This window comes from Myodes glareolus, chromosome 8, assembly GCF_982192425.1.
Source record: "Myodes glareolus chromosome 8, mMyoGla1.1, whole genome shotgun sequence".
NCBI lineage: Eukaryota > Metazoa > Chordata > Mammalia > Rodentia > Cricetidae > Myodes > Myodes glareolus.
This window is the reverse complement of record NC_142033.1, coordinates 22,087,730-22,114,601: the sequence shown is the minus strand read 5'-3', so window position 1 is coordinate 22,114,601 and position 26,872 is coordinate 22,087,730. Positions and strand designations below refer to the sequence as shown.

The following is a 26,872-nucleotide window of genomic DNA, read 5'->3' as shown; positions in this document are numbered from 1 at the left end:
TACAAATTCAAACAATTAAAAATGCAGTCTCTTTAAAATATCCAATCCATTTAAAATTCCAAAATGTTCAAAATCTTTCAGCTGTGAGTTCCCATAAAAATAAAAATAAAAATTAAGTTAAATACTTTCTTCAAGAGGGAAAAATCAGGGCAAAGTCACAATCTTAACCAAGTAAGACCAAACTGCAACAGTATAAATAACCCAATGTCCAATTATCTGGGACTCACTAACAATCTCCTGGGCTTCTCCAATGAGCTTGGTCAATTCTCCAGCTCTGTTCTCTGCAGCAAACAGTTTGTCTTCTAGGCTCCAGCACACTGCCCAAAGTCCCATCCTTCCACAATCCTCCCCAAAACATAGGTCTGTCACAGCAACACCCATACCAATATGCTGCTATACCAACTTGTTTTCGTTATGGTTGCTATTGCTGTGATGAAATGCCATGACCAAAAGCAACTTGGGGAGAAGAGGCTTTATTTTGCTCACAGTTTCGTATAACAGTTCATCATCAAAAACAGTGAGGATAAGAACCTGTAAGGAGCTAATACAGAAGTCACATATGTTTACTGCTTACTGGCTTGTTCCATTTTTATAGAACCTAGATTATCAGCCCAGGGATAACACCAACCCCAGTGGGCTGTGCTCTTCCCCATCAATCACTAATTAAGAAAATGTTCTACAGCCTTGCCTATGGCCCCATCTTTTTAGTTGAGGTTCTCTCCTTTCTTAATTAAGGTTTCTATTGCTGTGAAAAGACACCATGACTAAGAAAACTCTTATAAAGGAAGACATTAAATTGGGGTATCTTGCTTACAGTTCAGAGGTTTAGTCCATTGTTGTCATGATGGGAAGCAAGGCAGCAGGCAGGCAGACATGGTGCTAGAGAAGGAGCTGAGGGCTCTTACATCTTGAGAGGCAGGCAACAGGAAGTGGTCTGAGACAATGGGCATGGCTTGAACATATAGACCTCAAAACCCACCCGCACGGTGACACTCTTCCTTCAACAAGCCACACCTACTCCAAAAGACCACACCTAAATAGAGTCACTCCTTATGGGTCAAGCATTCAAGTACATGAGTCTATGGGGGATACCTTTTTCAAACCATTACACCTGCTTTCAGATGATTTTATTCAGACCAATTCCCTAGCACTACATAACACCAGGCATGGTGGCACATACCTATAGAAGCAACCATAACATCAAATTTTCACGGTTCCCTGCTTAAAGCTTCCTTATATGGAAGCTACTATCTCAAAGCAGATATCTGTCATGGTGCCTACAGAAAGTCCTCTCACTTGTTGTTAATGTTCCATGACATAGTGGTTGTGCTGCAGACCTATTAATTTGGGTCAAGCACCACAGTCAATTTGCATGTTGAATAGTTAGTGGGTTTCAATAATAGTTTTCATTGACCACAAGAAATTTGTTTGAAGAGGGATGAGAGCTACACTTACTTGTGAGTATTAAGTATTGAGAACACAGAAACAATCCAGGTGTAGGAAATGTAGTGTTAGTAGTAGTTTCTCCTCTAGGGTCCTTGACCTCACCAAGTACAGACAAAGGGTTAGGTTTACTGTTTCAGTCATGAATTCTACCTACTGAATGAGCAGGCCTTCAGTTCAATTAAGTGGTTGTTGGATCTCCTTAGGATACAGGTGCCACTACTGAAGTACCATGCCATGCTGGTTACAACTGTGATTTGTAGGCTTTATAGATAGGTAGGATTTCTGATTGATTACATTTCTCCCTTGTCAACTTGCAAAGCTCTCTTGGTACTACAAGAGCTAATCTTCAGACAAGGATTCTACAGCAGTTCCAGCTTCATTTCTCTGAGTCTTGTGTCTGAAATGTGTGGAGTTTTCAGCAACAGATTCTTACCTTCAATGTACTTATTTCTCAGACTTCCACTTCTCATCTCCCATCTCCACAAGATGGATACATAAGCAAAAGCTACTCCAGGATTGCAAAAGGAAACAGACTATTAAAAGAACAATCTGGGCCTAGATAATTCCTGACCTCATGCTGGTGAGGTGTGTGTTTACACCATGCAAGGATACTGGACCATTACTCACTGCCCCATGCAATCATTCAGTATTTACTGGACCTTGGGCTAAGTGCAGCAGTAATCTGCATGGCTGATGGTGGTGAACTATTTGGGAAGGATTAGGAGGTGTGGCCTTTTTGGAGGAGGTGTGTTACTGGGTGTTGGCCCAGAGATTTCAAAAGCACATGGAATTCTCAGTTAGCTCTCTCTGCCTTATGTTTATGGATCTAGATGTAAGCTCACCCTGTACGATAGTCATGGACTCTAATCCTACAAAACTGCAAGCCACAAATAAACACCTTCTATATAAGTTGTCATAGTGTCTTATCACATCAACAGAAAAGAAACTAAGACATTTGATAAGAGGTAAAGACTGAAGTATTTAAGGTACAAGACAAGGAAAGCCAAAGATAGGAACCAAATCAGATAGTAAAAAGAAGAGTGAGTCCCTTCTACAGAAGTGAGCATTGGCCTGATAAACTCATATTTCAAGTCTCAAAATACTGAGGCAAAAAATACATAAAACAAATTTCCATTGTTTTAAATCACTTTGTTACAGCAGCCCATGGAAATTAATTCAGCACATTTACTACAGTTTTCTATTCGATTATTTAATGACCAGTGATTTAAAATTTATATCTGGAACCAACTATTAGACATATTAATCAGTTCTTTTATAGCAAACATGTTATATTGTGGGAATAGTGATTTTGTTTTTTCAATATTACTAAAACAATCCAGCAAAATGGTAATCACTAAAGGTAGTATACACATTCATGCAAAATTATAAAATGTTTACCCAGGAGTATGAAATGATTATCTAATTCAAGTTTACTCAAAACTGAATAAAAGTTTTATTTTAAAATAATAATAGTTACAAAAATTTACAATAAACAACAGTTTTATACATGTATGAATCTTTCATCTCTTTATTTGAGTAAAGAGAAGACAACTTTCCACATTCAAGAGGTTTTTAATGTTGTAATGATTACCTAAAAGTAAAGTAACAAGAAAATACAATTATTTCAAGTAACAAAAAGATATATTTATTTCCATAAGAATCATTTCTTTTGAAGTATCTCTTCACCACTTAACACATACAGTATATAATATGAAATAAAAACAATTATCTAACTTAAAGTAACTTATTTAATTTTAATTGTATGAATCCAAAGACACAAAAATGAATCACCACCTACTAATTCAGAGAGGACATGAAAGAACAGAAATTTCCCATCAATTTCTAACAAAAGTAGAGATAAATAAAAAAATGTATACAAGAAGAGAAAAATCATTCTGAAATCAGTCTTTAAATGATCTTTAGAAATGCTGTAAGTTCCTATAAACCAGACACATACATACATGCACTGGTAAGAATAAAAGGTGAGCTATTTTATAAAATAATTTTAAAGGCAAATGCTGCTCTTAATTAATTAGGCAATATATTACAACAGAGTATCAGATGGATAGTGTCATATATGACAGGTTTACTTGCATTAAAAAATATTATTACTGTGACTTTCTCTGTCTTTCTAATTTCAACTAGAGATTGGTATCCATTAAAACTACTAGACTTACAAGAATCTCCACAACAGTGCTAGTGCACAGCAAGAACAGGGCTAGGGACGGGGATGCACTCACTGAGCACTTGCCCAGCAGTAAGAAAAGGACTTCAGTTCAATTTGCAGAACCACAAGACAAAAGTATATAAATATAGCTACTATTTCCTTCATCACAATGTGAGCTTTGTAAATGTGAAGAGTTTTCTCTCTTTTCCATTCATTTATTCCAAACTTAAAGAACAATACTTGGTATCACATTACACTGTTATTCATATTTACTGAATATAAGCAAGCAAATAAAATACCTATTACTGATGACCTATAATCTTTTAACAGTACACTGGTCTGTATAGTTAAAACAATGAACTAAAAAGGGCTATATAAGGCCATAGGAAATAAGATTGCGGAAATAACTTCACTTATAGTTTGGAAGGCAACACAACTTTTACTTAATATTTGTATTATTTAGCAATTATTTAGCATGTCTGAATTTCATACATCAAAACACTATAAATACTTACTTAATGATAAAATAAAAGGAAAATACGTACCAAACTGTTTTGGCATCAATAACATGATGACCACTGTAGCTTCCATATTCATGGAACTATACATTAGCAACTACACAATCATTGTAACAAAATGAATCAAAATGCTTTAGCTGTTCTTACCTGAAGGAACATAAAACGAATCACCAGTACTTATCATATATGCTGTTTCATGTAAAGTGCATAAAAGGTCACCAAAGTTAACATAAAAAACCTATAGAATTAAAAAAAAAGAAATCTCAGTTCAAATTGAACCACAACAATTATGCTACAGAAATTTTTAAATGAAATACAACATGAAAAATAATGACTCCTCATGGATGTCTGTATTCTAATCTCCAGAACCTGGAAATACATCCTATGTATCAACAGAACCTTGAGACGGAGAGTACGTTTTAATTTCATCTGAACCAAATCTAAACACACAAACCCTCAAAGATGAACTCACCCATACCACCCACCGATCCCCATACAAACACATCCAAGACACACACACACACACACAGAGAGAGAGAGAGAGAGAGAGAGAGAGAGAGAGAGAGAGAGAGAAGAAAATGAGGCAGAAAAAGCAATTTTAAACTTAAGGTTTTTGTACTCTTGCTGGTGGTAAGGAGAAGGGGGCACAAGTCAAGGAACAAAAAGCTGCCAATCTCCAAATAAAAAATGAAAACGTCAGTTCTATAGTCACATGGGAACTGAATTCTCCCAACAATATCAATAAATCTGGGAGGAAATAAACAGGTTCATCCTTAGAAAAGGAAGCAAACCTGTCAATATCTTAATTCCAAACCCTTGATACTCTGAATAAACTATACAGCCAAGTCTACCAAATGTATAACTAGGCAAAATAAGATAATTAAAGGTCACTACTTTAAGTCACTAGTATGTTGTATTTTGTTAGATCTATAACAGAAAACTATTATGAATTCAATTTTGTTCATTCAATGTCATGAAAATTCAGTACTTAATCTTACAAGTAAACTTTACTAAAAAAGAAAAATGTTATACATGTCCTTCAATGATTACATGTTTTTTGAATAACACACTTCTCAACAGGAATGATGAACCACACATAAGATATGAGTAGGAGACTGCTCTTTCATTTCTCAACTGCTCAGACCCAAATAATCATGTAGAAATTGTATTAATTACAACACTGCTTAGCCAATAGCTTAGGCATATTCCTGGCTAACTCTTATATCTTAAATTAACCCATTTCTATTCTTCTGTGTACTGCCATGAGGACTTACTGGAAAGGTTGTGGGTCCTTCTCCTTTGGCAGCTACATGGAGTCTCCTGGACTCTGCCTTCTCTCTATATATATCCCTTCCAGCCTGGCTATCTTCTGCCCTGCCACAGGCCAAAGCAACTTTATTCATCAACCAATAAAAGCAACACATACACAGAAGGACATGAACATCACAAATCCATCTTGTGGGTGTGGGAGATGACAAGACAAAACAAAAAGCCCATCTCACATATTTAAACATCAAGAATAAGAAATAGGATAAATTTACTTTTCAATTATACTGGCTTCAAATTCAAAGATGGCTAACTTCCCAATTTATTTATATGTAGACAGTTATCTATTTTGGAGGCCACAAAAATAAACATAAAGAATCCAAATTTTATGATGTGCCTACTGTTAAGTTTATCATCAAATTTTGTACTTTGAAGTCTTATTCCCAATTTGATGGTATTATTGTGGAACCATCATGAAAGAAATTAATGCCCTTAAAATTACACCAGAACATTCTCTCCCTTTCTGTTTCTACCCTTCCTCCCTCTACTCCCCTCCCGTCTGCTTGCCCCTTTTTCCTCCCTTCTTCCCCTTCCCCCACATCTCTCCTCCATGTAAACCAGAAAGTATGCTTTCAACAAACACATCTCAATCTCTAAAACTGAGAAATAAATGTTCATTTTTGGAGACACTAAATCTATAGTATTATTATTAATCTAAGGCACCCTTCAAGAATATTTTGCTTCAGATAATATACCTGTTTTAAAAGTGTGAGGCACAGAGGTTAGATAAGCTTCAAAAGTCAATGAACTGACAGAACTGGGATTAGGATTGTGCACTCCAACGCCACAACTCACATCCCCGATCTCTACGAAAGGATAGCTCTCTAAATTGAGAAATGTTCCTCCAAATTTTTTTTGAGGAACTAGAAAAAAAATTTTTTAATTTTTCTGTCATCTAAAAATCTACCTCAAGTAGAAAAGGTGAATTTAGAAAGTCATGCATATATTTCTAGATCATTTTCCTTATCTGATCAGCTTAGCTCTCTAAGCACACCTCTTCCCACTTTTGCCAATATTTAATTAAGATAATTTTTAATTAAACGAGAACAGCTCTGCATAATAGTCAAATGAGAACATTCAAATAGCTAATATTTGGATATTAGAGTGACAAACTAATCAATAGGGAAATAATACAAGCTATCACATTATCCCACAAAAAATGATTATTATCAAAAAAAACTAAAGATAAAAATGCTGGTAAGGATACGGAGAGAATTGAATGTTTCTATTATATTGGTGGAAATGTAACTCAAGGCATGCCTTATGGAAAACCCCAAACAGATATCTCAAAAATTAAATCACAACTATAATATGACCTAGCAATTCCTCTAATGGATATATATGCAAAGGAAAAAAAAGGAGTCTATCAAAGAAGTGCCTGAGGCTCTCATGTCTACAAAACCCAAACACTAGAAATAACCTAAGTGCACACTTCCCAATAGGCAGATACAAAATGTGATACATATACAGGATGGAATAAAATTTCATAAAATAAAAAATATTATCGTTTGTGACATCAAATAAAACTAGAGATCTTTATGCTAAGTAAAATAAACCACCAAAAGACACTCCTGTAATATAAAAAAGTTAATCCCAATGGGTACTAAGTTACAGGTAGAGAGACAGAAGCAAAAATCTCTGACACACAATAAGACTAAAACAGAAAAGAATACTCTGTACATTTTTAAAGCAGTAAGAAACATCTTATCTATTTTTTTAATTTTTTTTTAAGATTATAATTACAACATCTTCCCCTTCCCTGTCCACACTTCAAACCCTCCCATATACCCCTCCTGCTCTCTTTCACATTCATGGCCTCTTTTTTCCTTGTTATTACATGTACACATGTACATCTATGTACACATACATTCCTACATACAGCCTGCTCAGTCTGTATGTTACTTGTGTACTTCTTTAGGGCTGACCATTTGGTATTGATAACCAAATGCTGTGCTCTTCCCTGGAGAAGTCTATTTCTCTTGTTCTCAGAATTCCTTAGTTACCTTTAATTCTTTGTACAGGACTAAGGCCTCATGGATCATCCCTTATACATTTTTACCATAAAAAAAATGATAAAACTTCAAAAAATAGGTTTATTTAACTTGATTTAAATAGTTTACAATGTATCACACATGCATCAAAATATCACATTACTCTCTATATATTGCTTTTTAACTCTGCTGAAAAATAATAAAAATTAAACTAAAAAAGCATGATTCAAATATATTACAAAACACATTTTTGAGGGGCTGGAGATGGGTCAGGTAGTAAACACAAGCAGGAGGACCTGAATTCAGATCCTTAGTACCACAGTAAAACAAAGCAAAATAAAACAAAAAACAGGTAGCATAGTACATGCCTATAACACCAGCGCTTGGGTGGTGAAGACAGACAGGAGGGTCCTAGGGTATCATCACCCAGACAGGCCAGCCAATTGGTGAGCTTCAGGTTGAGTGAAAACTTTATCTCAAAGAATAAAGTAGAAAAGCAACTGCTATCAACTCCTGATTTCTACGTGCATACATTTACCCTACCCATACACATGTACCCACCACCAACACACAAGCATATTCACACACAAAAAAAAGAATTTAATACATATAAACATAGAACAAAAAAGCAAAGCTGCCTGTCCAATATAATCTATTTCCTTCACTACTTAGTATTTGACAAGAAAGCCTAGCATAGATAATTTAAAAGCAGTACTGTGTACTAAAAGATTAAGTCCTTTATAAGGATATATATAACCACAATACTGTCATCACTAAAATTAACGTTCAAAAATTCCACTTATGTCTTCAACATATTTTCAAGGGTTTTTTGTTTTGTTTTGTTTTGAGACTAGGGTACACACACAATAAAGGTACACACAGTTACTGATCAGACCTTTCAGTTAATAGCAGATGTCTCAATCAAGGCTGATTGTTGTCCTCAGGATAAAATAGTTTTTGAAAACGTAACTGTCACCGCCTAGTGTGGTACCAACAGAGAGAAACCAATAGAATAGCTCCCTGCTACAATAAAGACAATCACCCAGGGAAAAACGTTAACCATGCCATGCTGGGAAGCCCTGACGTAGAGGTTTTACCTGGTTCTCTCGTTTCAATCCCTATTGCTCTCATATACAATAGACTAAGTAGCTGATCATAAAACCTTCACACAGCAGGACTTTATTATACTCACTTTCAGCTCTCTTTCACTCCCCATGAACTAGTAGTTTGAGCTAGAGACCTATGATTCCATGTTATTTTCTTCCTGTTTCTATGTATTTTAAAGACTTTAAGACTACTTACAACTCTATTTTTCTATCAGGAAATACATGTCTATGCTTCTTACAGATGCCAGCAGCCACTGATGCTCAGGGCCCACATTAGTTTATCAAGGACACAAAATGGTGATTATTTCAAGGGCAGCATTCCATGTTCACTCAGTACCTAAGCATTCCTAACAAGTAATTCTCACCTATTGTCGGACTACCTCACTTCAGACTTCATATGCGAATAAAGGATTGCTCCCCACTTTGACTATCAGCTGGGAACATGCCGAGCAGCTTTATCTAACAGTGATAGACTCAGACAGAACTCAAGGACGTCAAACCAAAGAGTGTTCTTTCATCTTTGGCCAGTGAGAGAGCATCTTTAAGCTGGATGCTGAGACGTTATTACCAAATCCTGCTCATACAGCTTCCATCATGTATGCCATGATAAAAATATCCAAAGCCTAAACGAAGGCCCAAATTGGGCATTTCCCACAAGAAATGGAGAAATAGGTAATGAGAGGCAGTTGACATTTTGTTTGTCTTGTTCTGGATTATTTATTTATAATGTTTAAACTGTATTTCAAAATCTTTTAAAAAAGAAAAAATAAAAGAAATTCTCACTTTAACATTCCTACAATTTGAGTACATTTTCATGTTTTGTTGTGTTCTTCACATCGTTTTTTTTTAATCTAACATTTATTTCATTTTATTTGGAGGGGGGCAGTTTACAGGCCACGTCTACCTGTAGAAACTGTAGAAACCAGTTCTCTCCCTCACAAAGCTGCCAAGCTTAGCAGCAGGCGCCTTTACTCACTGAATCATCCTGACGCCCTCCTTACCTTTCCTACTTCCTATCTTAAGTGCCTTTCTGCTTTTTAGGAAAGATCCATAATCAACTACTAGTACAATGCTAATCTTCCTTTAGTTTGATCTCTTCCTCCTCCTCCTCCTCCTTTAGACAGCGTCTCTAGCATTGTACCTGGAAGAAGTTAAAGGCAAATGCTGGGGTTCTATTCTTGTCTCTTTGTTTTTCAAAAATCATATCAAGTATGCTTAAAGTTTTTTAAAAATGCAAAAATACTTTGTTTGCTAACCTAAAAATTAAGAAAAATGTTCCAATTATTAAGAAAATATTTAATTCCAATTTTCAGTTAAAAATGCGTACTTGAAGCTAATAACCAATCACACAGTAACACATTTTCTATGTTTTCTTGCCATTTATATTTTCATTCTAATCAGGGGCTAAGGATGCAGCTCAATGGAAGGAAGCTTGTCTAGCACACACTGAACCCTAAAGTTCCATTCATAACACACAGTAAAGCAGACAGAGGGAAAATAGAAAGATAGATATAAATTAAAAATTTGCTTTAGAACTTTAGCCCCAAAAAATTCTCATATAGCTAGTATTAAAGATACATTTGAGATAGTTTTTAAATATATTTCTTAGATCACATTTGAAGTTATGTAACTTTATTTTGCCACAAATTTATGCTATTAACCCAAAATAAAAATACAGTCATTTTTCTTCCTGTACTATGTTTTTCTTTTCCAAATTTTCCAATTATAAGTAGTGTTACAAATGAATGTACATAATCAGTTTGTACTCTAATAGAAAGGTAGGTATTTTTCTAGTTAAATTGTATTAATTCATTATAGTGTCATTTGTTTTAAGATGTGAATCCCTTTTAATACTAAACAGGTTAAATATTTCAAATATTTATTATTTAAATTTCCTTTTACATAAGAGCATTATAATTTAACAGGTAACTATCATTAGGTCGGTGATGATATACAATGTCTTCATCATTAGTCATTGTTTAATGCATTGAATTAAATACATCATTAAGAACCCTGGAATAGGAGCCAGAGAAATGGGAAAGAGCACTTGTTGTAAAGTGTGAGCACCAGCACCTATGTCAAAACTCAGCTGTGAAATGTGTGCCTGTAACCCCAGCACTATAGGGGAAGATGGAGGTATAGAGGCAAGAGAATAGTTGGGCTTGTACTCTGTCAACCTAACGCCATGTTCAGTGAGATCCTGTCTCACAGGAATAAGAGTAATTTAGCAGGACACCATCTGGTCTCTACACCCTGCCATATGTATCTATATCACACAGACATAAAGCTACAGAACATTAACACTGAAATTATTTTAATTGATTCTAGTTACAATGATGCAATAATAAATTATTCTGACAATGTCCCTTAATTATAATATTGCCACAATGATGGCATAATATTAAATATCCTTAAAATAAACTTCGTAAATTTTACACTTATCATGTTTAGAATGAAGTGTTAACAGCACTCGCGAACATATGCACAGCAAACATGTGTACGCAGTAGATATTGAGACAAAGGGAGAGGGAGAAAGAAGAGAGGGACAACTTCAGACACTGTTAGATACAACAGCCCCCTGATACTGATTGAGGCAGCTAGTCCTTTGCCTCCAGAGCACTCTAACTATTTAAATCATCTTAAAACTCTTTGATCCTCAACCACATGATTACAGAAGTTCACAAACCTTAATCTCTATCATTCCTTTTAGCTCTAACATTCTACTTCTTTATTTGCAAATCTGTATTCTAAGATTCCCTTAACAATCACACCTCAAACCACTGAACCTCAGGGTTGTGCTATGCACAGTACAGGTATTTTTAAATAATTACTGACTAGTTAATCGCAACAGATTTAATAAAGGAAAAGATTTCTTTGTGCAGTATAACAATGGGATTTCACTACCAGGTAAATAGAATTTCAACGCATCATCAGAGAAAAAAAACGTCAGTTGTACTTATAGAAATAAGTGGAGAAATACACTCACCAATATATCTTGGCCAACATGCTGCTTTCCTTTTTCTTCATAGGGTCCTAAAATTAATTTTCCAGTAGAAAAGACTGCTGTATCCAACGTTTTAAAAACTTTTAAACCATGTTGCTCCACAAAAAATTGGTATGTATCTCGTGGCCTTATAAGATCTAGGGAGCAAACAATAATACAAATATAGTACCAGCTAAACATGCTTAACAGCCTGCAATTGTCATTTTAACACTTAGGGAACTAAGGAAGGTTATAAACTGGAAGTCCCTCTGGGGCACACATGGGAAATCCTATTGTAATAGTAGTATTGAATGATATATTATAAATATGTATATAAGAGTCATATAGGCCATGCATACATACTCATTTACAGAAGGCCTAGGCGTACTGGAAAAGATAACATATCTGGTAGGTAATAGTATCACTTGAACTCCAGAACTCAGAACACAAACACATGATACTGTATTTCACATAAATGTTCATTCATAATTATTCTCACAAAGGCTGTTTATTGGAAGAGATTTTAGTGCTGAGAGAGGAAGAGAAGAAAGTAGGAGGAAGAGGTAAAGGAGAAGTTGGAGGGAGGAAGAGAGCATACACACAGACCAACCATTCAATAGTTTCTGTTAAATTATTTTTAATATCATTCCCAAACTTACCCATAGGGACAATCTCTCTTGTTTCTGGGTCCTTTGCCAATGTTGCCTCAAAGGGATTTCCTAGGGGTTTATCCAGATTCACCACTAACCTATCCTCTGTAGAACAAACACCATTAAAACAAAACTAATTTGTAAGCATTATAAAAAATTTCAATACAAAATATAATTAGAGATAAGTTGTAATAAAACCTGACAAAGATTTAGCAACCTCTTTCTGATCATGTTAGCATATTAATAAGCAAAATTTCAAATTCTAAGACATATGATTTAATGTAAAGTAAATACCTCTGAAAGCTATTATGTAAACTTTTCATTTCAACAAAAGACTAAATGATGATTTGCATAATCCCTCAGATCTGCAATCATGACAAAGTTCTGGAAATGTAAATTAAATATCTATTGCAACCATATTTTGAGCATGGAAAAGGAATGAGTCATATGACTAGGTAATGTTCTCAAAAGGAAACATTTTATACTATACTGTAGCTATTTTTATAAGAATAAAATTGTCAATCCTTCGGAGGGGTGAGTTTGCTCCTGACCCGTGGCAGAGGCCCGGCAAGGAGGAGTTCAGACATTCCCCGACCCCCTTTACTCCCTGGTTACTCTGCAGGGGTGGCTCCATTCTGCTAAGCTCTCCCGCCTCCTATCCCAGCTTTCACCCAGGTACCCCTTCCTCTATCCCTACCTTCCCCCTGGGGCCATAAAATTCCCCAGCTCAGCTGCCTTGCACACTGGGACTGGGCTTGGGCTGTAAGCGCAACACAGCAGGAGGGAGTTCAATAGCCTGCCTGAGGAAAGGTAGGCCTTCTGTCAGTGAGGTCCCTGCCCAACAAGGGAACCTGACCCGGTATCAGAAGATCCAATAGAGAGCATTTGAAGGAAGAGATGGGCAGACGCCAAGGCAAGAATTCCTCCAACAATCTGAAAAACAACATGGAAATACCAAATTCCAGCGATCCTACAATAGAAGGACTTGAACACCTTAATCCAGAAGAAGTGGAAAAAAGTGCTATTATGAAAGCAATAGAGTCCCTTAAACAGGATATGAATAACTCCCTTAAAGAATTGGATGAGAAGTAAAAGAAAAAGTTTGAAGAAATGAGTAAATCCGTAAACGATAGCCTGGGAAACCAAGAAAAAACAATCAAACAGGTAATGGAAACAGTTCAAGAACTGAAAACTGAAATGGAGGCAATGAAGAAAACACAAAACGAGGGCCGGCTGGATATGGAAAAGCTAGGTAAACGAACAGAGACTACAGAATCAAGCATAACCAATAAAATATAAGAGATAGAAGAACGAATCTCAGAGTCTGAAGATGCCATAGAGAAAATAAACGCTCTGACCAAAGAAAACAGCAAATTCAACAAATTCTCATCACAAAACATTCAAGAAATCTGGGACACAATAAAAAAACCAAATCTAAGAATAATATGGATTGAAGAAGAAGAATTGCAGATAGAAGGCCCAGAAAATATATTCAACAAACTTATAGAAGAAAACTTTCCCAACATAAAGAATGATATTCCTATGAAGGTTCACGAAGCATACAGAACACCAAATAGACTTGATAAAAAAAATCCCCTCGCCATATATAATAATCAAAACACAAAACATACAGATTAAAGAAAGAATGTTAAGAGCTGCAAAGGAAAAAGGTCAAGTAACTTATAAAGGTAAACCTATCAGACTTACACCGGACTTCTCTATGGAAACCATGAAAGCCAGAAGGTCCTGGATAGAGGTACTGCAAAAACTAAGAGACCATGGATGCAAGCCCAGACTACTATACCCAGCCAAGCTATCATTCACTATCAATGGAGAAAACAAAATATTCCAGGATAAAAACAAATTCAAACAATTCGTACCCACAAATCCAGCCCTACAGAAAGTAATAGAGGGAAAATCATAATCCAAGGAATCTAACATTGCCAACACTGCCTACAATAACTCAGACATCTAGCGACCCTTCACAAGCACAACTCAAAGAAGGGAAACACACAAACTCTACTACACAAAAAATAAAAATAAAAAAAGTAATAACCGGAGTCAACAACTACTGGTCATTAATATCACTTAATATAATGGACTCAACTCACCTATGAAAAGGATACAAAAACAGGATCCAACATTCTGCTGTTTACAAGAAACACACCTCAACAACAAAGACAGACATCTACTCAGAGTAAAGGGTTGGGAAAAGGTTTTTCAAGCAAACAGACCTAAGAAACAAGCAGGTGTGGCCATTCTAATTTCCAACAAAATTGACTTCAAACTAAAATCAATCAGAAGAGATAGAGATGGACATTTTATACTCATAACAGGAACAATTCATCAGGAGGAAGTCTCAATCCTGAGTATCTATGCCCCTAATATAAAAGCACCCACCTATGTAAAAGAAAAACTTTTAGAACTCAAGGCAGTCATCAAACCACACACACTAATAGTAGGAGACTTCAACACACCTCTCTCACCAATGGACAGGTCAATCAGACAGAAACCCAACAGAGAAATAAGAGAATAGAGGTAATGAATCAAATAGACTTAACAGATACCTATAGAACATTCTACACAAATAGGAAAGAATATACCTTCTTCTCTGCAGCTCATGGAACCTTCTCGAAAACTGACCACATACTGGGTAACAAAGCAAACTTCCACAGATACAAAAAAATAGTAGTAACCACCTGTGTCTTGTCAGATCACCATGGATTAAAGTTAGAATTCAACAACAATGCTACCCCCAGGAAGCCAACAAACTCATGGAAGCTGAACAGTAAACTACTGAATCACTCCTGGGTCAAGGAAGAAATAAAGAAAGAAATTAAAGTCTTCCTTGAATTCAATGAAAATAAAGACACAACATACTCAAACCTATGGGACACTATGAAAGCAGTACTAAGAGGAAAGTTCATAGCACTAAGTGCCCAATTAAAGAAAATGGAGAAAGCACACATTGGAGACTTAACAGCACACCTGAAAGCTCTAGAAAAAAGAAGCAGATTCACCCAGGAGGAGTAGAAGACTGGAAATAATGAAACTGAGGGCTGAAATCAACAAAATAGAAACACAGAAAACAATCCAAAGAATCAATGAATCAAAAAGCTGGTTCTTGGAGAAAATCAACAAGATCGACAAACCCCTATCCAAATTAATCAAACGGCAGAGAGAGAACTTGCAAATTAATAAGATCAGAAATGAAAAGGGGGACATAACAACAGACACAGAGGAAATTCAGAGAATCATTAGATCTTACTACGAAAGTTTATATGCCACAAAGTTGGAAAATGTACAAGAAATAGACTGGTTTTTAGATAAGTACCATTTACCAAAGTTAAATCAAGACCAGGTGAACAATCTAAATAGACAGGTTAGTCGCAAAGAATTAGAAGCTGTTATCAAAAACCTCCCGACCAAAAAAAGCCCAGGACCAGATGGTTTCAATGCAGAATTCTACCAGAACTTCCAAGAAGTGCTAATACCTATACTCCTTAATGTATTTCACAATATAGAAACAGAAGAGTCATTGCCAAATTCTTTTTATGAAGCTACAGTTACCCTGATACCAAAACCTCATAAAGACACAACCAAGAAAGAGAATTACAGGCCAATCTCACTAATGAACATCAACGCAAAAATTCTCAACAAAATCCTGGCAAACCGAATCCAAGAACACATTAGAAAAATTATCCATTATGATCAAGTAGGCTTCATCCCAGAGACAAAGGGCTGGTTCAACATATGCAAATCTATCAATGTAATCCATCATATAAATAAACTGAAAGAAAAAAAACATATGATCATTTCATTAGATGCTGAAAAAGCATTTGACAAAATTCAACATCCCTTTATGATAAAGGTGTTGAAGAGATGGGGATACAGGGATCATACCTAAATATAATAAAAGCTATTTCAGCAAGCCGACAGCTAACATCAAACTGAATGGAGAGAAACTCAAAGCCATTCCATTAAAATCAGGAACACGACAAGGCTGTCCACTCTCACCATTCCTCTTCAATAGAGTGCTTGAAGTTCTAGCAATAGCAATACGACAACATAAGGGGGTCAAGGGGATTCGAATTGGAAAGGAAGAAGTTAAACTCTCGTTATTTGCAGATGATATGATAGTATACATAAGCGACCCCAAAAACTCTACCAAAGAACTCCTATAGCTGATAAACACCTTTAGTAATGTGGCAGGGTACTAGATCAACTCCAAAAAATCAGTTGCCCTCCTATACACAAAGGATAAAGAAGCAGGGAGGGAAATCAGAGCATTTTCACCTTTCACGATAGCCACAAATAGCATAAAATATCTTGGGGTAACTCTAACCAAGGAAGTGAAAGACCTATCTGACAAGAACTTTAAGTCTTTGAAGAAAAAAATTGAGGAGGATACCAGAAAATGGAAAGATCTCCCCTGCTCTTGGATTGGGAGGATCAACATAGTTAAAATGGCAATTCTACCAAAAGCAATCTATAGATTCAATGCAATCCCCATCAAAATCCCATCAAACTTCTTCAAAGACCTTGAGAGAACAATAATCAAGTTTATATGGAAAAACAAAAAACCCAGGATAGCCAAAACAATCTTATACAATAAAGGAACTTCTGGAGGTATAACTATACCTGACTTCAAACTCTATTACAGAGCTACAGTATTGAAAACAGCTTGGTATTGGCAGAAGAACAGAGAAGTCGACCTATGGAATCGAATAGAAGACCCAGATATTAACTCACAAACCTATGAACACTTGATTTTCGACAAGGGAGCTAAAGGTATGCAATGGAAGAAGGAAAGCATCTTTAACAAATGGTGCTGGCATAATTGGATGTCAACGTGTAGAAGAATGAAAGTAGATCCATATCTATCACCATGCACAAAAATCAAGTCCAAATGGATTAAAGACCTCAACATTAATCTGACCACTTTGAACCTGATAGAAGAGAAAGTGGGAAGTATTCTACAAGACATAGGCACAGGAGACCACTTCCTAAGTAGAACCCCAGTGGCACAGACAATAAGAGAATCAATGAATAAATGAATGGAGATTGAGACAGAGACCCACATTGGAGCACTGGACAGAGCCCCCAAGGTCCAAATGAGGAGCAGAAGGAGAGAGAACATGAACAAGGAAGTCAGGATCAGAGGGAACCTTCATCCGATGATGGATGGAGATTGAGACAGAGACTCACATTGGAGCACTGGACTGAGCCCCCAAGGTCCAAATGAGGAGCAGAAGGAGGGAGAACATGAACAAGGAAATCAGGACCGTGAGGGGTGCACTCACCCACTGATACAAGGGGACTGATCTAATGAGAGCTCACCAAGGCCAGCTGGACTGGGACTGAATGAGCATGTGATCAAACCGGATTCTCCGAATGTGGCTGACATGGGGGCTGACTGAGAAGCCATCGATAATGGCTCTGGGACTTGTTTCCTCTGCATGTACTGGTTTTTTGGGATCCTAGTCTGTTTGGATGCTCACCTTCCTAGACCTGGAGGGAGCGGGGAGGAACTTGAACTATCCACAGGGCAGGAAACCCTGACTGCTCTTAGGACTGGAGAGGGAGGAGGAGAGGGAGTAGGGGGAGTGGGAGGGTATTGGGAGGAGGGGCGGCAGTGGAAACTTTTATAAATTAATAAAAAAAAAAGAATAAAATTTTCTTATATTCTAAATTGGGGGGTGGCATAAAATGATCTTTACTGATGAGGCTACTATGTCTGAAGGTTTTTAAGAGATATGAAATCTAAGTTACATTTGAACAGGTTCATACTTTCATGGTTATCACGACGGATCCGTTTCTTGTTGGCTTTTTTGTTGACTTTGTCCAGGTTTCTTTTTGCCTTTTTGGGGGAAGATACTGGACGTGGGGATACTATTCCAATCACAGTTCTTCCTAAAATTGAACAAAAAAAGTTTTCCTGGGACTTTAAAAACTAAAAGCAAAACATTAAATATATTATATTCCCTTTCAAAGTACCAAAAGAAATGTTGTTACTACATGTTACAGCTGTTAGAGACACAAATACTAACCAATTTCAATTGTGTCTCTAACAATCTAAATCAGATAATGAAATCTAAATCACTGATGAAACAAGACTCAATGACCTGTTACTCACTTGAAATCGACAGTTGTCAATGGAGGATTCAAAACAAAAAGAACACTGCAGAAACTAGTAATAAACTTGAAGTAGTGAGCAACATTCAAGTGTCCTTTAACATAGCTATACCCATCTAAATAGGGAAATAACCTTAACACTTAGTTCCTTGTTAACTCTATAAAGGGAGTAGATGCTTTGAGTGAGAAAAATATCATCTTTATCAGATACTAATTTTCTCATGTTCTAATATGTTTCATTTTAGGCTGGAAGGACAGCTTACCAGTAAAGACTTTATACTGCTCTCATAAAGGACCAGAGTTCAATTCCCAGCACCCATGATGGGTGCCTCACAACTACCTGGTCATTCAGCTCCAGAGGGATTCAATAATTCTTTGCCTCACTACATATCTTCACAGCCTCCCACATACACATTAATTAAAACTTTAAAATTATTCACTTAATGCAATCAGAAACCTCAGCTATTTAAGTAATATCTACAAAGTCAGAGAGCCAAATAATTAGTTATTTTTTTTTTAAAAAAAGGGGGGGAGGGAATCAACAACTCTAAAATAATGTGAAAATTTGAATTAAAACTCTATTTTTAAATGTTTGTATGTGGGAGGGGATACAAATATGTAGGATATAGTCTGTCACATGATAAAATTATTTAAAGCAATGAATCTTTCATTTATAAGACATTATCACCTAAATTAGGTCTTACCTGACGGCCTTTCTTGATAATCTATCCGTTCCCCTCGCCAATATTCGAGAGGTTTCAAACGTATTCTCTTTGTTCTACGAACATTTGGTGAATTGGAGGGCAGTACTGTCAAAGTTAAACAAAAATTCAAAAATTGAGCAAACATAGTAAAGATGCATACCAACTCTTAGAACATAATGTTTCAATGATGAGACAAAATCCCCAAATTTTTAGATGCTTGTGCAAATAAATATACATGAACTTCTAGATTGGCCAAGAAATAAAAGTTTGATAATACCCACATGTGAGAATGTTAATAGTATTATCTTATCTGAACAATGCTACATTACATATATTAAACAGAATTTGTTGTTACAATTTTAGATTCCATTACTTTATGACTGATACTAACTAACCTGCCGAACTACTTCAACCAGGGACCCCCCACCACCACAGTCACAATACTTGGCTAGGTTCTAGGTGTATGAACTTGATGTTACTTCCTGCTCTCCATTTTAGTCTCTCTAGACCAGCCTTCAGACCTGCTGTAGCCTGTCCACCTGAATAATGCCTCCCAAACCATCTCCAAGTCCTCGGGACTCAGTCTTTTCATGCAAAGTTCTTCCTCACCACATCTCTCATTCTCTCCTTCTATCCATTCCTTTGTGACTTCTCACTGAACCAAAGAACTACCAGGGACCCCCACAGTCACCACACTTAACTATGAATAAGGGACTCCAAAATCAGGCTTAGCTATAACCCAGAATGGGCAATAGCAACCAAGACAAAAAGGTATCTTGCCAAAAATCACTTCAAAAGTCATTAACTTCCTAGATTCCAGGACCAAAAAACCAAACCAAACCACAACAAAAAGAAAAAAAAGACATAAATAACCAAAACAGTAAAGGACAGTATATGCCTCTTTGAGAAGCCAGCAACCTTATTTTAATAGCCCTAGGAAAAGCATTTGAAGCACAACAAAAGAACTTCAAACTGGCAACAAAGACCTCAATATAAAACCAGATACCCTGACAGAAAACATGGAAAATAAGCTTGAACTCATTGGCATAGGAAGACTTTCTGAACAAGACACCAAAAGCATAGGGAGTAAGACTACGGTGATTTAAATGAGAATGGCCCTCGAAGGGTCATTTATTTGAATGTTTGGTTGCCAGTTGGTGAACTGTTCAGAAAGGATTAAAAGATGTGACCTTGTTAAAGGAACTGTGACACTGGGAGTGGGCTTTAGGTTTTAAAAATCCACACCAGGCTGTCTTGTCACTCTGCCTACAAACTATGGATCAGGATGTAAGCCCTCGACTACTGCTCCAGTACAATTCTTGCCTGCCTCCTGCCATGTTCTCCAACATAGTAAAAATGGACTATTCCTCTGACACAGTAAGCAAGTCCCTAAATAAATGCTTCCTTTTATAAGCTGCTTTGGTCATGGTGTTTCATCACATCAACAGAAAAATAACTAAGTCAGAGACCAACAATAAATGACTTCTCATGAAATTGAAAAGCTTCTGTATGGCCTAGGACACCATAATTTGAGCACAGCCGTAGTCAATAGAATGGGGTAAACTTTACGAATTATGTACCTAATAGAGTTCATATCTAGAATATATTAAAAAATAAAAAACGGAGCATCAAGAAAACAAATTAACCAAAATTTAAAAATGGGTATACAATTAAACAGTGCTGTGGGCAATGATCTTGTGCCCTGTAAAGATTTCTCAGTTGTATTGCTTTAATAAAACGCTAATTGGCCAGTAGCCAGGCAGAAAGTATAGGCAGAGAATGAGAACAGGAGAATTCTGGGAAAAGGAAAGACTCAGTCTGCAGGTGTCACCCAGACACAGAGGAAGCAAGATGAGAATGCCTCACTAATAAAAGGTACCAAGACACGTGGCTAACACAGACAAGAATTATAGGTTAATGTAGTCTGTAAGAGTTAATAAGAAGCCTGAGCTAATAGGCCAACCAGTTTATAATTAATGTAGACCTCTGTGTGTTTCTTTGAGTCAAACAGCTGTGGGACGGGGAGGAACAGAAACCTCTGTCAACAAAACAGAGTTCTCAAAAGATAAAACACAAATAGCTGAGAAATACTTTTAAAAGGTCAACATCGTTAACAATCAAGGAAGTATAAATTAAAATTACCTTCAGATTTCATAATACACTATGAAATGCTGAGCTCTAAACGAGTACTACTAATCTGGATTTATTTTCCCTGTTAAAAAAATTAAGTTACATTTATAGAGAAATTCAATAATACCATTTTCTTCAATGGAAATAGTGTAAGAATAAATTATTTACCTAATTTGTGATGTATATTACTATCTGGAAGTATATTAGAACTTCTTATTCTTAAATCTGAAAAATACAAAAGATAGTATTATAAACAATACAACAATGCCTGCTAATTCTATATTGACTTAAAGTGCTATCTGATCAACTTGTACTAAGTATTATAAATAAAGATTTAAACCTGAAAATATAATTTATACTTTCTCTTTTCATTGAAAAACAACACAAACTAAGGAAAAAAACAGTATAAAATCCCTTTACTCTTTGATACAATAAACATATTTAAAGAGCACAACCATTAAAATTAACAAAAAAACAAATATTATCTATTATCCATGAATAGCAAATAAGTCACTAGCAAATAAAAAGGCATGGCATAATGGTGAGTAAATAATTTCAATAATGTTATCTACAATCACCCACAACTTTCTTTTTAAAGTTCTAATAGCAAACTCACTCCCAGGTTCTCAATTTAGCAACATTCTAAAACACCAAAAGATTTTTTTTGTCATCAATTTTTTCCACATTGTATACACATGTGATCCTTATTAGGAAATAGAATCACAATATTGTATGGGGGCCCAAACTGGTGAGTCCACCTAGTCTACTCTGCACCCACACTCCCAATCCTCAGATCTATCCACAATCCAAGATCCAGTGCCCAGGCCTAATTTTCTGAGCCACCATCCTCAGCCCCATGCTCTCTTCAACCTCCAAGTTTGGGTGAGGATGCACATTCTGTGTCTGTGTACTATCCCAGCATCCTACGTGTCCCTAATACTTCAATTCAAACGTACCATATCCAACACTCACATGCTGTGCTCTGTCTTAGCCTACTGTGTCCACATCAGATGTAAAACCAATGAAAGAAGTCCATATGCCCACATTTTATCACAAAAAAAAATATTAAAAATCAAAGCAGTATGTTCCCTCTAAATCCACCAACCTATAGAAGTTCTCAAAAGAAAATTATTGAAATGAACTCCAGGATACCTCGTTCAAGAACTACATAAACTTTAAAGAATTCAAGAGTTTAAAGAAGAAACAGCTCCAGTATTACTAAGTATAAGTCTTTATGTTTTAAAACTTTAAAAATGTTTAAATTATTTCAGTGTATTGTGTGTGTATGTGTTTGTCTGTGTCTCTACTGAAGTATTGTAGTTATTATCTTTCACTCAGACAACACAGCATCAGCCTTTAGACAAATGGTGTTTTCATGTTTTCTAGATGGTTTTTGTTTCTTGTTTCTAATCATTTATCATAGATACATTAGTATTTACTCACTGTGACCCAGAGAGTAAATTTAGTTTAGCAGTAACACTAATTTTGTTTACTAATTTTTGAACTTTTATGGGCTCCTCAGCTTTTTAATTATTCATTCAAAACATCACTTTTTGGTTTATTATGACACTGTTTATTCTCTTTGTTTTTTCGAGACAAGGGTTTCTGGTTGTCCTGGAACTAACTCTGTCCTAGAACCAGGCTGGCCTAGAACTCATAGAGATCAGTCTGCCTGTGCCCCCCCCCAGCCCTGGGATTAAACACATGTGGTACCACACCCAGCACTGTTTACTATCTTAAGAGAAATAGTCAGGTGGTGGTGGTGCAGGCCTTTATTTCCAGAACTTGGGAGGCAGAGGCAGGTGGATCTCTTTAAGTTTAAGGTGAGTCTAGTCAAAAAGAGCTAGTTTCAGGACAGACACCAAGGCTATTCAGAGAAACTGTTTAAAAAAATACACATAAGTGTGTGTGTATGCATGTATGTAAAATCCCTGAGTTTTGCATATGCCAATAGCTTTTATTTAGAGTTCTTGTTAATAGTTCCTTGTATGATTAATATCCAGGTTATCATCTAATTCAATTTCAACAGGAAATTTGTTCCTAGTAGTACGACTGCTACCAAATACTACTACTAACGTATATTTTAAAATATTAACTCTCTTAAGGATTTGATGATAATCACTTAGTAGTTTATTTGTGAATTATACAGGTGATCATGTTTAATGACAATGAATGAGTTGTCACATGTTTAGTAATCCCTCATCATTTCTCTAGTGAAACATCTTGAATTTTACATGCAAATGGATGGAAATAGAAAACACTATCCTGAGTGAGGTAACCCAGACCCAAAGAGATGAGTATGAACCTTCATCCGGAGATGAATGGAGATAGAGGCAGAGGCCCACACTGGAGCACTGGACTGCGCTCCCAAGGTCCAAATGAGGAGCAGAAGGAGGAAGAACATGAGCAAGGAAGTCAGGACCATGAGGAGTGCACCCACCCACTGAGACGGTGGGACTGATCTAATTGAAGCTCACCAAGGCCAGCTGGAGTGGGAGTGATGGAACATAAATCAAACCGGACTCTCTGAATGTGGCTGTCAATGAAGGCTCACTGAGAAGCCAAGGACAATGGCATTGGGTTTTGATTCTACTGCATGGACTGGCTTTGTGGGAGCCTAGTCTGTTTGGATGCTCACCTTCCTAGACCTGGAGGGAGGGGGGAGAACCTTGGACTTCCCACAGGGCAGGGAACCCTGACTGCTCTTTGGACTGGCAAGTGTGGGGGGGAGGAAGTGGAAATTTTTAATTAAAAAAAAAAGCTCAAGGGGCTAGAGAGATGGCTCAGCGGTTAAGAGCATTGCCTGCTCTTCCAAAGGTCCTGAGTTCAATTCCCAGCAACCACATGGTGGCTCACAACCATCTGTAATGAGATCTGGTGCCCTCTTCTGGCCTTCAGGCAAAACACACAGACAGAGCATTGTAATAAATAAATATTTTTTTAAAAAAAAAAGCTCAAAAAAATAAAAGAAAATAAAGAAGAAACAGCTCAATGAACTTAAAGAAAATAAATGCCTAACTGATGCCCAAGAAAACACAAACATGAGGCTGATGAAAATGATAAAAACACCCCAGAATTCAAAATTCAATAAAGAGATGTATATTGAAGAAAGCTCAAGATGAAACAAAAATGAATAAAAGAGAAAAAAGAAAAACTTTAATAATCCAACAAGAAAACTTAGGAGAATATCAGGACTCAAAGATAAAGCAGAAGAATAAGACTATACAAGTAAAGAATATGAAAAATTTAAAAAAAAACCTACAGGAATGAAACATGTAGAAACAATGGAACCCTATGAAAAGACAAATTATAGACAGAGATGAGGAGCAAGAATCCCAAGTCAATGGATAGATAGTCAATAGATCAGGATCTTTAACAAGATAATAAAATTGAATGTCCCCAAATTAAGGAAAACATCCCCATACAGATACATAGTTAAAACACTAAGTATGCAGAACAAAGAGAGAATATTTAAAGCCACATGAGAAAAAAAAAAACAAAAACACTTGACATAAAGAAAACTAGAAGTTCTAAGAGATCATGGGTGACAACCTAGACTATAGTAGCCAACAAAACTATCAATCCTAGTAGAAGAAGAAAAAGTACTCCATAATATAAAAGGCTAAAATAATTCATGTCTACCAAACCAGCTCTAAAGAGAATACTGGAAGCAACAATTCTATTTTTGTTTTGTTTTGTTTGTTTTTTCGAGACAGGTTTCTCTGTAGCTTTGGAGCCTGACCTGGAAGTAGCTCTTGTAGACCAGATTGGCCTCGAACTCACAGATACCGCCTGCCTCTGCCTCCCGAGTGCTGGGATTAAAGGTGTGCACCATCACCACTCGGCCAACACTTCTATTTCTAAACAAAAAAATACAAGAGACTATAGAAATATATATATATAGAGAGAGAGAAATATAAGAGACTATAAAAAACAAAACAAACGGAACTACAATTAGTGAAATAAAAGTACAACTAAAAACACAAATGGAGAAGAAGATAAAGAAGAATGCAATCACCACAAACCATTAAAGACTTATGGTCTCAACTCTGCAATCAAAAAACAGATCGGCTGACTGGATCAAAACACAAAATTCATCTTTCTGCTTGCTACATGAAACTTGACTTATCTTTAAAGATAGGCACCGCTGAAAGTGAGTAAGCGAAAAAAGATATTCCAATCAAATGCAACCAGAAAGCAAGAAAGTCTTGCTAACTTACTATTTGATTAAATAGGCTTCAAGCTATAACTAATCAGAAGAAATAAGGAAAAATGCATCATTCTAATCAAGTGAAGAATTAATCAAGAAGATATCTCTATCCTAAACACACATGCACCAAACTCTGGTGTACGCAATTTCATAAAAGTGAACTACTGAAATGAAAAAAAAAAAATCAAATTAACATCAACCTATTAATACTATGTGATTTCAATATCCTACTTTCTGCAAATGAACAAGTCATCTGAACAAAAAATAAACAGAGAAATATCAGAATTAACTTACCAATGAACGTAACTGATATCTACAGATTATTCTATCCAAACACAAGGAATATATATCTACTCAGCAGCACATGTAAAGTTCTCTAAAAAAGATATCCTGAATAATTCTTACGAATTCAGAAAGATTGAAATAAACTCTGTAGAGCCTATCTGACCATGATAAAACAATAAAACTTAAAACAACAAACAAATCTCCAGTAAGGACACAAACTCATGGTGAATAAAAAATTCATAACTTAATGATTAATGAGTCAAAGAAAAAATCTAGAAAGAAGGGAAAAAATCTTCCTGGAACTAAATGAAAATGAAAGCATAACATAATAAAACTCCTGGGACACGAGGGAAATGTGTAAGTGCTTACATTCTGAAATCAAAAAGAGCACAAATAGCTTAGTAAAGCAACTCAAAAAGATATACCAGAACAAATCCAATTTACATGTAATCTGCATGTGAGTAGATGTTTTATCTTTGCTGAAAAAAATCTCCACAGCAGTGGACCTTGAAGGCATCTCATAGATAGATAACTGAATGCATTGAGAATAATGGGAATGAGGTTTCTTACTGTTTGAGAAAGGGCTTACACAAACAGAAAAGAGAGGTCTGTATTGTGCTGGAACTGGAGGTATTGAGATAAATCTGTGGTTTCTAGATATAAATATAGATAGTTGCTTGCTGGGTAGTTTTTGTCAGCTTGACACAGGTTAGGGTCATCTGGGAAGAAGAAATCTGAATCAAGAAAATGCCTGCATAGAATTGGCTTGTAGGCAAATCTGCAGAACATTTTGATTAATATGGGAGGGCCTCTGCATCAGCTCTTGCCTCAAGGTCTTCATCCTGTTTGAATTCCTGTCGTAACTTCCCTCTGGGATGAACTATGATTGGAACTATATGCTGAAATATACTCTTTCCTCTGCAAGTTGCTATTGGTCATGGTGTTTTATCACAGCAGCAAACCCTAAGTTAGATGGCACTGTATTACATACAGTCAGTCTCAGAATATCAGTCTCTCTCCCTCCACCGTGTATGTGTGTGTGTGTGTGTGTGTGTGTGTGTGAGTGAGTGTGTGTGTGTGTGTGAGTGTGTGTGTGTTCCTATCCTACCCAGAAAAAAACCCTAGAATCAAAGGTATGTCAATAATAACAACACATGTCTTGGATTCTAAATGCCATGGTACATCAATAAGAATCAGGTATTTTCAAAGCAATAACTGATT

General features: G+C 36.2%; 1 protein-coding gene across 1 annotated transcript in view; it reads right to left on the bottom strand.

The window, feature by feature from the left end:
- Nucleotides 1-457: 457 nt before the first annotated feature.
- Nucleotides 458-26,872, bottom strand: part of Cenpc (centromere protein C) — a 49,566-nt gene continuing 23,151 nt past the window's right edge. Inside the window, 7 exon segments of the mRNA XM_048446296.3 lie at nt 458-3,037; nt 4,279-4,369; nt 11,541-11,695; nt 12,197-12,292; nt 17,978-18,100; nt 19,027-19,131; nt 21,325-21,381. Coding sequence (XP_048302253.3) covers nt 2,967-3,037; nt 4,279-4,369; nt 11,541-11,695; nt 12,197-12,292; nt 17,978-18,100; nt 19,027-19,131; nt 21,325-21,381 — 698 coding nt within the window. The 3' untranslated portion in view covers nt 458-2,966.